Source organism: Mobula hypostoma, chromosome 1 (assembly GCF_963921235.1).
Source record: "Mobula hypostoma chromosome 1, sMobHyp1.1, whole genome shotgun sequence".
NCBI classification, from domain to species: domain Eukaryota; kingdom Metazoa; phylum Chordata; class Chondrichthyes; order Myliobatiformes; family Myliobatidae; genus Mobula; species Mobula hypostoma.
Genome location: NC_086097.1, coordinates 112,571,490 through 112,589,354, shown reverse-complemented (window position 1 = coordinate 112,589,354; position 17,865 = coordinate 112,571,490). Strand labels below are relative to the sequence as shown.

Here is a 17,865-nt window from a genome sequence, read left to right as displayed (position 1 = left end):
ATGAGAAAGAGCTCCTGCATCTCTCAAATGGGCCAAACAACAACCAGCACCGGGGAACTAGCAAGTAAATGAACCCTTCGCATTACACCGTCACAATTTAGTTACATAACTAAAAGATGCTGGAAATACTCAGCAGGTCAGTCGGCATCCCTCATGAGATAAATGTTTCAGATTAAATGTCCCATAATCAGAACCAGGAAAAGTTTCAAAAGAAACATTTTCTGATAATATATAGTGAAGGGGGAATGTGGAGAAAACAAAAGGGAAGTCTGATACAGTGGAGGCTGAATTTTGGTGATAACAGCTGAGAGGGTGGTGAAACACATAGAATAGCGGCTGACCTACATAGAGCCAAGAGAAGGAAAATACAAGAAGTGTAAGGTATGCACCTGTATAATTATCAGAAATTTCTATTCAAGTAGAATGCCACAAATACCCAGCTAGTCATGGCACTACCTTTACTAAACTGATGGGTTCTGTTGCAGACTGGGAAGACAAGTTATCTGAAATAGCTGAATTCACTATTTGGCTTTGTTGGAATAGCATGAGAGGTTCCTTAAGATTATAGTTGGGGTTGGTAGTGGAGATAAGCTCCCACTACCTGTTAAATGTTCCCAATGCTATGCATCTCCAATAGCCTCTGACAACTGTCCAGCTTCTGGCCTTTATGTATGGGGGAGGGGGAACGTCGACTCAGACCATGAGAGGCCTGCGTCGGGCATTTTCATGCTCTACAAGGCGCAGATTGGAAGTCTGTGTGGGCACCACTCCTCGCACAGACTGGAGCAACGTGTGATCAAGTGCCTTGCTCAAGGGCACAAACACGCAGCCACAGCTGAGGCTCGAACTAGCGACCTTGAGGTAACTAGACAAACGCCTTAACCACTTGGCCACCTGCCCAACACATATGTAATGGCTTAGCTACTAAGCCCAGTGGAACCGGTTCTACTGGCAGGAGAAGTGGCAAAGGTGGGTTACTGGCTAAAACCAGTCACTTTGGGCAGATGGGGCTTGTCAGTTGTGGTTTTGGCAGCTCACCTCGAAGAAGGAAACCTCTGACCTCAAACCTCCACTGCCTTGTGGCTATACCGACTCATGGGGAAGGCTTCAGGAGTCAACCCGAGGAAAAATCCGGAGCTGGAGTCCCTAAGGCAGTTCTATGTTGTGTTCAACGCTGACTTGCAACACCTGCGATGCCACTGGTGCCAAACTGTATCAGTCTCTGCCATTCCTTTGAATTCATCTGCTGCGTAGAGGGGGGAAGCTTGCTATATTCTCAACAGCCTGCTCTTCGTATTGTACTGCCCTGGCTTGCATATAGCATGGACCACTGGGACACAGCATCAATGGTCAACCCTGACCAATATAGGGCCTCAAGGATGAGTAACAATTGGACGGAAAATTAAAGTACAGGCAAGCAAGAATGCAAGGTCGCCAGTGTGAATCGAGCAGAGGTATTCTGCATATTGATCACAAATTTGCACATCTCCATGTCAACGAAACTGCACTGTGAGCACCAAGTTAGAAGATACACAAGTCAGAAACTGTTACTTGGAAGCAAGCGAGTGGACTGTTGGATATTGGGAAGATAAGGGGAAAAACAGCATGTGCTGTATGGTGTTGTGCAGATGCTGCCTGACATACTGAGCTTTTAAAGCATTGTTGTTTTTATTTCAGATTTCTAGCATCCGCATCTGTAGTTTTTAAATTTTCAGATTTTTAGTTTAGTTCCAGGGAGAATTTAGAGAAAATGTTTCTCTCAGTCTGAAAATCCCCTCAGGAGTACTTATAATGGGTGGTACTGTAGCATTGTGGGTTACCATAATTGCTTTACAACACCAGTGATCACTACCCTCGGTTCAAATCCCGTCACTGTCTGTAAGGAGTTTGCACATTCTCTCTGTGGCCACATGGGTTTCCTCTGGGTGCTCCAGTTTCCTCCCACATTCTGAAGGCATGCTGGTTTGGGTAATAAGTTGTGGGCGTGCTCTGTTGGCACCAGAATGATGGCGACACTTGTGGGCTGCTCCCAGCACAATCCATGTTGATTTAAGTTTGACGCTAATGACAGATTTTACTATACATTTCAATGTACAACACTTTACAGTGCCAGCGACGCGAGTTCAGTTCCCACCACTGCCTGTAAAGAGTTTGCATGTTCTCCCTGTGATCATGTGGGTTTCCTCTGGGTGCTCTGCTTTCCACCCACAGTCCGAAGATGTACTGGTTGGAAGGTTAATTGGTCATTGTAAATTGTCCCTTGATTAGGTTAGGGTTAAATCAGGAATTGCTGGGCAGGACAGCCCAAAGGGATGGATGGGCCTATTCACCTCTGTATCTTAATAAAATTTAAGATAATAAAATCAATCTAATCTTCTATTTCAAAATAGATTAGTTATGGCTTAGCTAGAATAGATGGAAATGATAAATCACTTGACAAAATACTTATATGTAAAGTTCTGTGCCAGGTATGTGCATTGATTAAATAGATTTTGATGAAATGAGACAATGTCTTAGCTCTCTTTACCCGTTTGTCTAAATTAAAGCCTCCTCCAGCATTAGTGAATGTCACTTACAGTGTGCTGGAAAGTTTGTGAACCCTGTAGAATTTTCTCTATTTCTGCATTACTATCATCTAAAATGTGATCAGATCTTCACGTAAGTCCTAAAACCAGATAAAGAGAACCTAATTAAATAAATAACACAAAAACATTATACTTTCATTTACTTATTGAGAAAAACGATGCGATATTACATTGGAAAAAAACTATGTGAACCTCTGGGGTAATGTCTTCTATAAAAGCTACTTGTAGTCAGGCGCTCCAATCATTGAGATGAGATTGGAGGTGCGAGTGGTAGAGGTGTCCTGCCCTATAAAAAGTCACACAAAGTCAAGTTACTGACAGAGCCTGTTCTTCAAAGATCTGTTTATATACACCATGCCTCGATCGAAACAACTTCTAGAGGACCTTAGAAGAAAAATTGTAGAGGTGCATGAAGCTGGAAAAGGCTACAAAAGCATTTCTAAAGACTTGAGTGTTCATCAGTCCACAGCAAGAAAGATTGTCTACAAATAGAGGAAACTCAGTACTGTTGCTACTTTCCCTAGGAATGAGCGTAATGTGCAATGCTGAAAGAGGTGAAAAACAGCCCAGGGAGAAAAGCAAAAGACATACAGAAATCTCTAGAACTTGGTAAAGTCTCTGTTCATGTGCTCATTATAAGAAAAACACTGAATGAGAATGGTTTCCATGGAAGTACACCATGAAGAAAACCATTGCTCGCCAAAAAAATCATTGCTCCATGTCTCAAGTTTACAAAAGACCACCTGGATGTTCTATGACACTTCTGGGACAATGTTTTGTGGACAGATGAGACAAAGGTTAAACTTTTTGGCAGAAGTGCACATTGCTATGTTTGGAAGAAAAAGGGCACTGTACACCAACACCAAATCCTCATCCCAACTGTGAAGCATGGTGAAAGGAGCATCATGGTTTGGGCCACTTTTCTGCTTCAAGGCCTGGACAGCTTGCAAATCATTGAGCGAGCAATGAATTTAATACTGTATCAGGATATTTTACAGGAGAATATCAGGGTGGTAGTCTGTCACCTGAAGCTTAATAGAAGTTGGATAATGCAACAAGGCAATGGACCAAAAGACAAGAGTAAATCAACAACAGAATGGTTTAAAAGGAAGAAAATTTCTGTTTTGGAATGGCTGACTCCTGACCTTAATCCTATAGAAATGTTGCAGAGGGACCTGAAGTAAGCAGTTGATGCAAGGAAGCCCACCAACATCCCAGAGTTGAAGCAGTTTTGTAAGGAGGAATAACCTAAAATTCTTCCAAGCCAATGTGCAGGACTGATCAACAGTTACCGAAAACATTTGGTTGAAGTTATTGCTGTACCGGGGTTCACACCAGTTACTGAAAGCAAAGGTTCACATACTTAAATAAGCAAGTATAATGTTTTTGTGTTATTTGTTTAATTGGGTTCTCTTTATCTAGTTTTAGGACATACACGAAGATCTGATCACATTTTAGGTCACATTTATGCAGAAACAGAGAAAATTCTACAGGGTTCACAAGCTTTCTAGCACCACTTATATTATCATATCACTATTCTCAGACTTCAATGGATCATTCAGGGAGCAGGATTCATCCATAACTGACTCACAGCAGCTTCAGTTTCACATACATGAAATATCCATGTACTTATATTTCAAGAATCGTGGAAAAAAGGCAGCATTACACATTTCTTCTAGGTACAGTGTAAATGATGGGAAGCCAGTTGTTGTAGCATGAAGGTGACTACTGGAGGGTTCTTCAGAGCATTTCTGAGCGTAGCAGTGGTCGCTTCATACCAATAGGCTGCTCCCTCAGATGTTGTGTACTTGCATAATACTCTATTTGCCCACTGCACATGTCCTTGGGTGAGAGACAATGGTAATTAGCTTTCACCCAATAACTCTTGTCACCTGGCCGTCACATCTAGCATCCTTTGGTGACTCAAAGATAGATAGGCAGACATTGATTATAGTCATCATTAACTGCTACCAGAATATTGGCGATTAACTGTTCAGTTCACTACCTATTGACACTGATTGGAATTTCTTTCCGTTTTAGTCAAGTGCAGAATCGACTGACAGCACATCAAGTGTTTACGTCAACACTCAATGGCAGCCAGCTCCTTACAAAAGCCTGCAATCCTACATAGGAACTCACTGCCTTGTGGTGTTCAATAGGAAAGAAAGAAAAATATAGCCCTCATTAACCTCCAGGTTGAGTCAGTAGTGAAGAAGGAGAATGCAATGTTGACATTCATTTCTAGAGGAATAGAGTATAGGTGGGAAGTTTTTGACAAGATAGGCAGAACTCAGCATGGATTCCTTAAAGGAAAATCCTGCCTGACAAACCTATTACAATTTTTTGAGGAAATTACCAGTAGGCTAGACAAGGGAGATGCAGTGGATGTTGTATATTTGGATTTTCAGAAGGCCTTTGACAAGGTGCCACACATGAGGCTACTTAACAAGATAAGAGCCCATGGAATTACGGGAAAGTTACATATAGAGTGTTGGCTGATTGGCAGGAAACAGAGAGTGGGAATAAAGGGATCCTATTCTGGTTGGCTGCCGGTTACCAGTGTTGTTCCACAGGGGTCCGTGTTAGGGCCACTTCTTTTTACATTGTACAGCAATGATTTGGATTATGGAATAGATGGCTTTGTGGCTAAGTTTGCTGACAATACGAAGATAGGTGGAGGGGCCGGTAGTGCTGAGGAAACGGAGAGTCTGCAGAGAGACTTGGATAGATTGGAAGAATGGGCAAAGAAGTGGCAAATGAAATACAATGTTGGAAAGTGTATGGTTATGCACTTTGGTAGAAGAAATAAACGGGCAGACTATTATTTAAATGGGGAAAGAATTCAAAGTTCTGAGATGCAATAGGACTTGGGAGTCCTCGTACAGGATCCCCTTAAGTTTAACCTCCAGGTTGAGTCGGTGGTGAAGAAGGCGAATGCAATGTTGACATTCATTTCTAGAGGAATAGAGTATAGGAGCAGGGATGTGATGTTGAGGCTCTATAAGGCGCTGGTGAGACCTCACTTGGAGTACTGTGGGCAGTTTTGATCTACTTATTTAAGAAAGGATGTGCTGACACTGGAGAGGGTACAGAGAAGATTCACTAGAATGATTCCAGGAATGAGAGGGTTAACATATGAGGAACGTTTGTCCGCTCTTGGACTGTATTCCTTGGAGTTTAGAAGAATGAGGGGAGACCTCATAGAAACATTTCGAATGTTGAAAGGCATGGACAGAGTGGATGTGGCAAAGTTGTTTCCCATGATTGGGGAGTCTAGTACGAGAGGGCATGACTTAAGGATTGAAGGGCGCCCATTCAGAACAGAAATGCAAAGAAATTTTTTTAGTCAGGGGGTGGTGAATCTATGGAATTTGTTGTCATGGGCAGCAGTGGAGGCCAAGTCATTGGGTGTATTTAAGTCAGAGATTGATAGGTATCCGAGTAGCCAGGGCATCAAAGGTTATGGTGAGAAGGCGGGCGGGGGGGTGGGACTAAATAGGAGACTGGATCAGCTCATGATAAAATGGCGGAGCAGACTCGATGGGCCGAAAGGCCTACCTCTGCTCCTTTGTCTTATGGTCTTACTAAATCATGAATCTTGGTAAGAGTGTGTCAAATATCTCCAGTTCCAGCTTTCCTTTTCTATGAACACATTTAATCACTGGCAATAAGCTCGTTGAAATAATCTTTAAGTTCATGTTCAAAGTTCATTTATTATCAAATAACATATACTTTATACAACCTTGGGATTCCTCTCCTTTCAGGCAGCCACAAAACAAATAAACCCAATAGAATCCATGAAAACAAAACAAATCTGTTGAATACCCAATGTGCACAGAGAATAAAACAATTGTGCAAGCAATAAAAGAAAGCAGGTAGCATTCAGAACTGAAGTTCATGAAAATGAGTCTAGGCCACAGCCTCAGTTTCATGCAGGAAGCTGAACCAGCCCATCCCTCACATCTGCCCTCGACACCCTGACCTTTTCAACCTGGCCCGGTGCTTAAACTGTTCAAACCGGGTCATTCCTCGCCCTCGGACCAGGGCCCCACCTCTTCGATACACTCTCAGGTAAAGGATGAAAGGTGGCAATTTGCAAGGAGGATACCATTGTTGAAATTTAGAAGTCTCGTGCTGTGTACTCTGCTGAGATTAGGACAGAACTGCATGCCTTCTACACATTCTCCCAGTACAGTGTTCAAGATGAAAGTTTACCAAAGCATTCATATCTAGAATCAATTACCTTGCAACAAAATACTTGTAAAATCTGCAAGTAGTGGATCATATGCTGTGGGTGATGCTTCCTACCACTGAAAGTAAGTTTAAGTCATTGGAGATCAGGTTGCTGGGAGGCAAGGTGCAACGAATACTGTGCCTCAGGGATCAGAGCTGGATGAATTAATTTGGGTGAAGGGCCAGCTGGTGGTGTAGTGGCATCAGCACTGGACTTCAAGGCAGAAGGTCCTTAGTTCAAACCCAGCCGGGTCCCAACCTGGGCAGCAGCAGTATCTGTGTGGAAGAAAGGCCTAGCAATCTACTTCCGTATCTTGCCATGAAAACCCTGTGGACCCTATGGTCCATGAGGGTACGAAATGAGGTCAACTTAACGACTGAACAACAACAATATAGTTAAAGCTATTACTCACACAAAGTAAGTAAGTTATAAAGGGGGCTTGAAGAGGCTTTAAACCAATTAAAACAAATTAAATGAGAAAGTTAAGCAAGAAGACAAATAAATAACAAGCTAGAAAATGTGAAGTTCTATATTTTGGCGGAAAAAAAGATTTAAAAAGCATATTTAATTTTGAGAGGTTGCAGAGATCCTAGATGCAGAAGTATCTGGGTGACCCTCCAGAACCTGCAAATGCACTAATATGCAGGCAGTTAACAGAATCTAGAAGAAGGGAATTGATCGGAAACATTGACTGTCCATTTACTCTACAGATGCTGCCTGACCTGCAAAGTTCCTCCAGCAGCATTTTATTCACTCCTGATTCCAGCATTCATACTCTCGTGCCTAACTTCAAAGTTCACAGAATGTCATCGTTTATGGCAAACAGAAATGAATACAAAAAGAAGATTATGCTTCAGATATATACAATATATGGTGTATTCTTGCAACCACTTCCTGAGTATGGCACACAGGATAAGGAATGACACTCAGTGGCTACTTTATTAGGTACCTCCTGTACACTTGAGGTTTTGTTAATGGTCTTCTGCTCTGTAGCCCATCCACTTCAAGGTTCGATGTGTTGTGCACTCAGAACAGTTCTTCTGCACACCACTGTTATAATATATAGGTATTTGTGTTACTGTTGCCTTCCCGTCAGCTTGACCCAGGCTGGCCATTCCCCTCTGGCCTCTCTCACTAACGAGGTATTTTCGCACACAAACCTGCCACTCACTGAATGATTTTCTTTTTTGTTTTTGTTTTTGAACCATACTCTGTAAACTCAAGAGAGTTTTGTGTGTAAAAATCCCAGGCAATCAGCAATTTCTGAGATTATCAAACCACTCTGTCTGGCACCAACAATCATTCCACTGTCAAAGTCACTTAGATCGCATTTCTTCCCCATTCTGATGTTTGGTCTGAACATCGATTGTACCTGTTGACCACGTCTTCAAGCTTTTGTGAATTGATTTGCTGCCACATAACCGGCTGATTAGATATTTGCATTAACAAGCAGGTGTATAGGTGCACCTAATAAAGTGACCCTGAGTGTACTGGAAATATAAGCACTTACATTATTGCACTAGAATAAGAATTTCTAGCCTAATATATGAGAGGATATTAGAGACAGGATAGAATCATAAAATTCCATGGAGACAGGGTGGATATGGAGAGGATGTTTCCTCTTTTGAGAAGTACATTAGTAGGAGTCACTGTTTTAAAATTGAAAGTTGCTTATTCCAGACAAATGGGACTTTTTTTCCCCTCGCTCTCAGAGGACTATGCCCCTTCCTATTGATCTTCCTAAATATGGGGTGGAAGAACCAGAAACATAGACATTAAGGACAGGAGTAGATATTCCATCAGCATTCAATGTGATCATAGCTGGTCCATGTGACTGTGACCCCTAGTTCTGGATTTTTCCATCAAGATCAACTTTCCCACATCCAATCTGTTCAGCTATGTCAAGATTTTGTAAGTTTAAATGAGATCCCGTCTCAGCCTTCTAAATTCCAGCAAATAGGTCCTAGTCTCGCTTCACACATCACTTCTGTCATCCCAGGAATCAGTCTGGCAAACCTTCTTTAGTCACCCTCATAGCAAGAGCATCCTTCCACAGATAAGGAGGTGACAGATGCGCACAATGTGATCTCTCCAAGGTCCTGAATGATTACAATCAATCATCCCTGGCTATGTGCTCAATTCCACTTGCTGTGAAGGCCAACATACAATTTGGCACCCACAGTATATGATTTTTTTTCCAATAGCTTTTGAAGGAGGAGTCTTTCTTTACCTTCCAATGTCCTCTTTCCATTTGGGCAATATCTTACTAAATTTTTTGCCACCAAAGGAGAAAATTACATTTAAGTTCAAAGATCAAAGTAAATTCATTATCAAATTACATTTATGTCACCATATACAACCCTGAGATTCATTTTCTTGGGGGATTCATATATATAAATCTATAGAATGATATCCTTAACAGGATCAATGAAAGACCGTCCAGCTAGGGTGTTCAACCAGAACTTACCCACATAATGCTGCATTTGCCGTGCATTTGTTCATCCAGTCAGCCTGCTTAATCATAATGGAGTCTCTTTGCATCTTCCACACAGCTCACACACCCACCCAGCATTGGGTCATTCACAAACATGGAAATATTTCATTTACTTCCTTTGCCTAGATCATTTTTGTAATGTGAACAGTTGGGGTCCAAGCACTGAACTCTGTAGTCAGGTCGAGTCATAGCATGCCACTAGTTCCTACTCTTTATTTGGCGTGCCAACCAGCTGTCTGTCCATAGCAATGCATTACCACAATCCTATGTGCTTTAATTTTCTCATATGTGGGTGTTTGTCAAAGCCTTTTTTAAGTCTAAATAAAACATTGATTTCCCTTCTTTCCCATTCAACTCTGCTTGTCATCCTCTCAAAAACTTTCTGGAAAATTGTTCAGCATGATTTTCCCTTTGCAAATCCATCCTGACTTTGACTGATCCTGTCACTATTTTGCAAGCACTCTGCCACTATACTTTATTATTGGAGCCCACACACCTGCCATTACCCTATTCTCCTGTTGTATAAAAGGGACAGATTTCTGCTTGTCATTATCAACCACCTCACATACATCATTCTTCATCACTTCTGCCATCTCCAACAGGACTCTACCATTAAGCACAATTCCCCTCCCCTCTCTACTTCCCATAGGGAACCTGATTTAAGGGGCTCATTGCTCCTCAGTGATCTCCCACCTGGCGCTTATCCCTGCAAGCATGACAAGTGACCTGCCTATATACCTCTTCCCTCACCATCATTCAGGGTCCCAAGCAGCCCTTCCAGATGAGGTAACTCTTCACTTGTGAGCCTTTTGGAGTCACGTCTTGTATCCAATACAGCACTCTCTACATCAGTGAGACCCGATGCGGAGTGGGCGCGTGCTTCATTGAGCGCCTTCACTGACTGTAGTACGAGACAGGATCTCTCTGTGGCTACAGTTTCAATTCCACTTCACATTCCCATACAAACATATCTGTCCATGGCATGCTCTACTACCCTGATGAGGCCAAAATCGTGTTGGAGGACTGACACCTCATATTCTGTCTGGGTAGCTCCCAAATTGATAGCATGAACATCAATTTCCCCAACTTCCAGTAATTACTCCCTCCTCCCATCTTCCCTCCTTTTCCATTCCCCATTCTGGTTACCCTCTCAACCCTTCTCTTCTCACCTGCCCCTCATTTACCTCTGGTGACCTTCGTCCTTCCCTTTATTCCATGGTCCACTATCCCCTCCCATTAGATTCCTTCTTTATCAGTCCTTTACCTTTTCCTGCTATAGTCAATCAGCTTCTGACTCCTCCCCCCCCACCCCTTGTCCCCTCACCTGGTTCCACCTCTCATCTGCTAGCTTGTACACCTTTCTGTCCCCCAGTCTTCTGGTTCTGACTTCTCACCCTTCTGTTCCAGGCCTGATGAAGGGTTAGGCCCAAATCATTGACAGTTTATTCTTCTCCATAGATTCTGCCTGACCTGCTCAGTTCCCAAAGACCATAACACACAAGAGCAGAATTAGGCTAGTCGGCCCATTAAGTCTACTCCACCATTTCATCATGGCTGATGCATTTTTTTCTTTCAACCCCATTTTTTGCCTTCTCCCTATAATCTTTCCCGCCTTGACTAATCACAAACCCTAAATACACCTAATGATCTGGTTTCCACAGCCGCTTGTGGCAAAGAATTCCACAGATTAACCACTCTCTGGCTAAAGAAATTCCTTCTTATCTCCATTCTAAATGGCTGGCCCTGTCATAATGAGGGTATTAATGGCAGACCCAAATGCAAGACACAGACATTGAAGTACTAGGGACAGGGCTAAACTGGAGTTAGGGACGTGACTTGATGCAGACAAGGAGCTGTGACAGGAACACAGACTTGGGCTAGGACTTTGGCTAGGCAAGTGGAACCAGGACAAGGAACTAGGAAGTAGGAGCCCGGGCTTGGACTCCAAGCCAGAGGCTGGACAGGGACCCAGAACCTGGGTCTTGACTTGGGCTCGGACCCCGGATCTAGGTGAGGACAAGACGTGGTTACAGGACAAGGAGTGGCAACAGGACTGGACTTGAGACTCCTTTATAGGACGAGGGAACCCCAGCACTGGGCTGGGCATGGTACTCCTGGGCTGGGCGAGGCACATGGACAGGATGAGAACACGAAGCCTTGACTTGGTCGAGGGAGACAGGAACACAGAGCCTTGGTCGAGGGAGACAGGAACAAAGAGCCTTGGTCGAGGGAGACAGGAACGCAGAACACAGGGCCTTAGGAGACAGGAACGCAGAACACAGGGCCTTAGGAGACAGGAACGCAACACACAGGGCCTTGGGAGACAGGAACGCAGAACACAGAGCCAGGACTCCTCCTTGGGAACAGGACGTAGGGCCAGGACTCATATACAGAAAGATGAACATGATGAGATTGTTCTCAACACAGAGTAGTGGCAAACGGCCAGACCTACCTAGCAAAGGCATGGACACAGAGGCTGTTCCCAACACTAGATAATGGCAAGTGGCCGGACCTGCCTAGCGAAGGCATGGACAAAGAGACAGTTCCAAACAACGATAGGCAGTTCCTTATCTAGACACAGCAAGGCTCCGGTCTTGCTCCGGCAGTAGAACTTAACAGCGATACAGGCGAGGGCGCAGGCGAGTCTTCAAGTCAAGGTTGCAGGGGAGAGGGGGAGGGGGAGGGGGGAGGGGAGGAGGGAGGGGGAGGGGGAGGGGGAGGGGAAGGGGAAGGGGAAGGGGAAGGGGAAGGGGACAGTCCAGCAAATGAAGCTGAACTAAGGAGTTATTTATGTAGCCAGCCCAAAATGTGAATCAGGTGTCTCAATTGGAGCATCCAACAGAACAAGGGAAAACCGGAAAAGCTGGAATAAGGAATGATGGACCGGACCATGATCCAGAATGCAGTCTTCACAGACCGGACCATAACAGGCCCTCTATTCTGAGGTTCTATTCTCAGGTCCTAGACTCCTCAACTATAGGAAACATCCTCTCTCTATCTACCCTATCTAGGCCTTTCAACAGTCAATCTGCTTCAATGAGATCTCTCCCTCATTCTTCTAAATTCCAGTGATTTATAGGCTTAGAGCCATCAATCGCTTCTCAGACATTCATTCCCAGAATCATTCTCGTTAACCTACTCTGACCTCTCTCCAATGTCAGCACATCTTTTCTTAGCTGAGGGGCACAAAACTGCTCACAATACTCCAAGTGAGGCCTCACCAGTGCCCCATAAAGCCTCAGCATTACATTCTTGCTTTTATATTCTCTTGAAATGAATGCTAACATTGCATTTCCCTTCCTCACCACCAACACAAACTGCATGTTAACCTTTAGGGAATCCTACATGAGGACTCCCAAGTCTCTTTGTACCTCAGATTTTTTAATTTTCTCTCCATTTAGAAAATAGTCTACATCTTTATTCCTTCTACCAAAGTGCATGACTATAACTTCCTTACACTATATTCCATCTGCAAATTCTTTGCCCATTCTCCAATCTGTCTATGTCCTTCTGAAGCCTCCCTGCTTCCTCAACACTACCTGCCCATCCACTTATCTTCATATCGTCTGCAAATTTGGCCTTAAATTCATCAATTCCTTCATCCAAATCATTGACATATAACATAAGAAAAAGCGGACCTAACACTGACCACTGTAGAACACCACTAGTCACCGGCAACCAACCAGAAAAGGCTCCCTTTATTCCCACTCTTTGCCTCCTGCCAATCAGCTAATCTTGCTTCTACCTTTCTTGTAATACCATGGGCTCTAATCTTGTTAAGCAGGCTCATGTACAGCATCTTGTCAAAGGCCTTCTGAAAATCCAAATACACAACATCCACTGATTCTTCTTTGTCTATCCTGCTTGTTATTTCCTCAACGAATTCTGACAGATTTGGCAAGCAAGGTTTTCCCTTAAGGAAACCATGCTGACTTTGGCCTATTTTATCATGTGCCTTCAAGTACCCCGAAACCTCAATAATGGAGTCCTCAATAATGGACTCTAATGTCTTCCTAACCACGGTGGTCAGGCTAACTGGCCTGTAATTTCTTCCTTCTGCCTGCCTCCAGAATTGAAGAGTGGAGTGCCATGCCAGAATCTAGTGATTTTTAGAAGATCATTACTAATTCCTCCACCATCTCTTCAGCTACCGCTTCCAAAACTCTGGAGTGCAGTCCATTTCGTCCATACGACTTATTTACCTTCCGACCTTTTAGCTTCCCAGGCACCTTCTCCCTCGTAATAGTAACTGCACTCACTTCTGCCCTCTGAAACTCTTGAACTTCCGTCATACCTGTAGTGTCTTCCATAATGAAGACTGTTGCAAAATACTTATTCAGTTCATCCACCATTTTCTTGTCCCCCATTACTACATCTCTAGCTTCATTTTCCAGCGGTCTGATATCAATTTGCAGCTCTCTTTTACTCTTATCTGAACATCTGTATCTGAACATCTTTTGGTATTCTTTTTGATATTATTGGCTTGCTTACATTCATACTTCATCATTTCCCCACTTACAACTTTTTAGTTGCCTTCTGCTGGTATTTGAAAGTTTCCCAATCCACTAACTTCCCACTATTTTTTCTCTATCATTTGCTATCTCTTTAGTTTTCATGTTGTCTCTGACTTCCCTTGTCAGCCACTGTTACATCATCATGCTTTTAGAATGCTCCTTCTTTGGGATGTATCTATCCTGCAGCTTCTGAATTACTCCCAGAAACTCCTGCCATTGCTGTTCTGCCGATGTTCCTGCTAGTGTTGCCTTCCAATCAACTTTGGCCAGCTCCTCTCTCATGCCTATACAGTATAATTCCTTTTACTCTACTGTAATACTGATTCATCTGCGTTTAGCTTCCTCTCTCAAACTGCAGAGTGAATTCTATCATATCATTATCACTACTTCCTAAGGGTTCCTTTATCTATCTTAATCCCCAATCAAACTTGGTTCATTACACAACACTCAATCCAAAATAGACTTTCCCCTAGTGAGTTCAACCACACGGTGTTCTAAAAAACCATCTTGTAGATATTCTACAAATTCTCTCCCTTAGGATCCAGCTGCAACCTGATTTTCTCAGTTTACCTGCATTTTGAACTCCCTTATGACTACCGTAACATTGCCCTTCCCTCCAGAATTTTGTATCTGTTTCTTTTCAACTTAATTCCCTACTACATGAACAACAGATAATTTATAATTAACTTCATGCTTTCCTGCATGTATTCTTCTAGCATGTGCAGAATGTAACATTTTTTTTACATTATTTCATACCGACAGCGGGCATCTGGCTGCTTGGAAAGCCACTAGTCCAAGATTATAGCTGTGAACTGTTGGTGATGTAACCCCATAAAGGACAAAGCAGAATTCAGCTCTCTTGTTGGGAAGATGGGAGATATTAATCAGAGGAAATGTACAAGGAATTTAAGCACTGATGGAGAATAATTTGAGAGAAAGTTAAGGGGAAAAGGGAGCACCTATTAAGATGGAGGAAACATTATTAGAGATGATTTAGGGATCTTGGGAACATGTAATTGGGCTGAACATTTGTAACAGGTGTTCATCCTACTACTCTGTGCAAGCCAAGATCCCTCACCCGAGCCCATTCTATCTGCCTGCGTTTGTCCCATCTTTCTCTCTTCTCGTTGCTACTATTGGGGGGAAGGTGCAGGACCCTTGGGTCCTATAACGCCAGTTTTGGGAGTAGTTGTTTCCCTGCAGCCATGGACTGGCTTCACTGACGTTAGCGCTGATTGACTCTGCAGTTAGTAGACTCTGCAGTTCATGTTCTATGTATTAATTGTTTACTTTGTTATTATTTGCACAATTTGTCCCCTTTTGCACAATGGATGTTCGTCAATCTTCATTGTGTGGGGCTTTCGTGGATCCTATTGTTTTTTTTTGTTTTATGAGTACCTACAAGAAGATGCATCTCAAGTTTGTAGATGGAATATATACCTTGATAATAAATTTACTTTGAAATTTGAATCCCTGTACCACTGTCAACCAAAACAATCAGCTTGCATAGTGCCTTGAATCCTGTGAATATTCCTAAATTCTTAGTTTCCTCATTTAAGCTTGGTAAACCTTGAAATTTTTATTATGAAGATTACAGTGTTTCTCTGAATATGAAATGGCAGTATAAAATAAAGTGGAACGATGGCATTGTTGTTCTCTGGAGGCTCAAATCTAGGTGGAACAGGAGAATGTGTAAAAGTATCTTGTCAGGGCAGAGGAAGGGTTTAATATTGTTATTTACAAGTTCTGTATGCTGGTAACATTGGCTCCCTGAAATACCATTTTTGTTAAGCTTAGTTTAAAAAAATCCTTGAGTGTGGAGTAAGTTTGTGAAATTATTTATAAAGACAATCATGATAGAGCAGTGGTGAGAACTTGGTGTCTTAGTTAAGAATGCATTGGGGAGAATACCTTGCACACACGAGAAATAGCTGACCCAGTTTCATAGGAAAATGTAGAAGTGTCCTGAAGGTACTGACAAAATATAATTTATGCCTCTCAGCACCATTATAAAACTCTATGGCAGTGTCCCATGAATCATGTTCTGCAGTGATTTCAATGCAACATAATCTCGTGGTCTTATATCAATGCCATCTCTGTGCATTAGTTTTAACTATTATTAGCATTGCTTTCAATTTAATGAGACTACGGTGTTTGTTTCAATATATCCTACATATGACAAGGGGGAATTTAAAGCTGATTTCTTCTTAGAGCTGAAACACAAGCCTGAAATTAGCTGTGAAGGCATTGGTATGAACTGTTAATAACTTGAAAAAATTCTATTAAACCATCTCTTAATCTTTTCTGCCACTAGCTTGATCACGTAGAATTTTAAATGAGTTGGTAAATTATCTGACTGCATCAGGCCAGCTTCTTGTACAAATTTTTCAGTATTTTTCATTCTTATTAAATATAATCTCACAATTCACATGTCACTGGCCATTGTCACTAACTCGTGTCTTCATGAATTTTCTTATAATTTGTTTTTACTGATCAAAATTCCTATTTATACAATGTCAGCAAATTCTGAATGTACCTTTCTATGTCAAAGTTCAAACCAGCTAATTATCAAATTGATGAGGAAGAGAAGTGGATTTGGAGCTGTAGGTTGAGCTACAGCGTTTATAAACCTCTTCATTAATCAAAGTAATATCCATTTACACATATGAAATACTGGAGGTACTCAGCAGGTCAAGCAGTATCAATGGACAGAAATAAAGTCATCATTTTGGGCCAAGATCCTTCACCAGGATTGGAAAGGAAGGGGGAAGAAGCCAGAATCATTTCCATTTCCCAATCCATTTACTCTAAATATGTGGTTCTTGTTCATCAATTTTCTTCTCAATCTGTTGTCACCTATTGACTGAACTTTGTAGCAAACCTTGAAAACAAAACGTCACAGCTGCTAGAAATCAGAAATTTGATGGAAAACCATTAATCTGAAACACCGATTCTGTTTTCCTCTCCATTGACTGTCCTTGCTGAGTGTTATCAGTATTTTCTGTATTATTTTGTAGCAAATTATTTACTGTATTCTTCATGAAAAATGTACGACTCTCTCTATACAAATTCAGAAAAATCTGTCGAATTAATATTCACATCAGATTGTAAAAATGTGATCAGAGGAGATCAGCTGACAAATTGTCTACTTGACTATAAAAAAAACAAACAAGTGTCTTTTTCAGAGAATATGAATGAATATGCTAATCTTTAGTCACTTGGTCAAGAATATTTTTAAGCATTTTCAATACTTCTATTAATTTGACTTTTCTTTGTGTTGTCAATATCCTATCCTATTAGTTTTCTTCTGTTCCTGATTTCAGATTCTCATAGAATTGGAAACGGCTTTGCTGGATGATGAAGCGCACTGGTACAAACTCCAGACCCATGATGTTTCATCTATGCCCCTTCCACAGCCTTCACCCTACACACCACGCAGACACCCACATGGTGAAAGCCCCACGAGGAGATTACAAAGTACGTTCAAAGATAGTTGGTTTTCTGTTTCTGCTTTTCAGTGGGAATACTTTGGAAGCATTTTAGAGACATTAATAAAAGCATAGACGTTGAATCCAGCAATACAGGTAGATCAAGAAAAATCCTCAATGGAAATCTCTAATAGATTTCTTAAAAACAAGGCAAACAATGAGCTGTAGGTTATTCAATGAGACAAAGAATAGGCTCCATATGCAAAACGAGATTTTTTGCAGCACTTTTGCACATGTTTTAGAATGAAAAAGTATACCTGATATCACTAGAAAAGGGATAATGACCTTGGAATTCTTTGACAAGGGAACTAGGCTTTGCATGATGCACTGACTATTTTGGTTGCAAACCCACAGCTGGAATAGCCCACATGTCCTGATGCCGACGGTGCTATACGCAAACCTCTTGCCCTCTTACTTCAGGAAACTACATCTTTGTAAAGCATAATAAGATCAATAACAGGAAGTCTGGGACCAGGAGATTTTTGGGGACTGAAGTCCTGAGACAACAGAACCCAGAGGTGTATTGTAACTGCTATGGAGAATAAGAGCT

The 17,865-nt window shown here is 42.0% G+C and overlaps 1 protein-coding gene across 1 annotated transcript in view; it reads left to right on the top strand.

Annotated features, from left to right (window-relative positions):
* Positions 1-17,865, top strand: part of rims2a (regulating synaptic membrane exocytosis 2a) — a 1,139,701-nt gene that overhangs the window by 714,633 nt on the left and 407,203 nt on the right. The window contains exon 16 of the mRNA XM_063054936.1: positions 17,151-17,304. Within this exon, the coding sequence (XP_062911006.1) occupies positions 17,151-17,304 (154 nt within the window). The remainder of the gene's footprint in view (positions 1-17,150; positions 17,305-17,865) is intronic.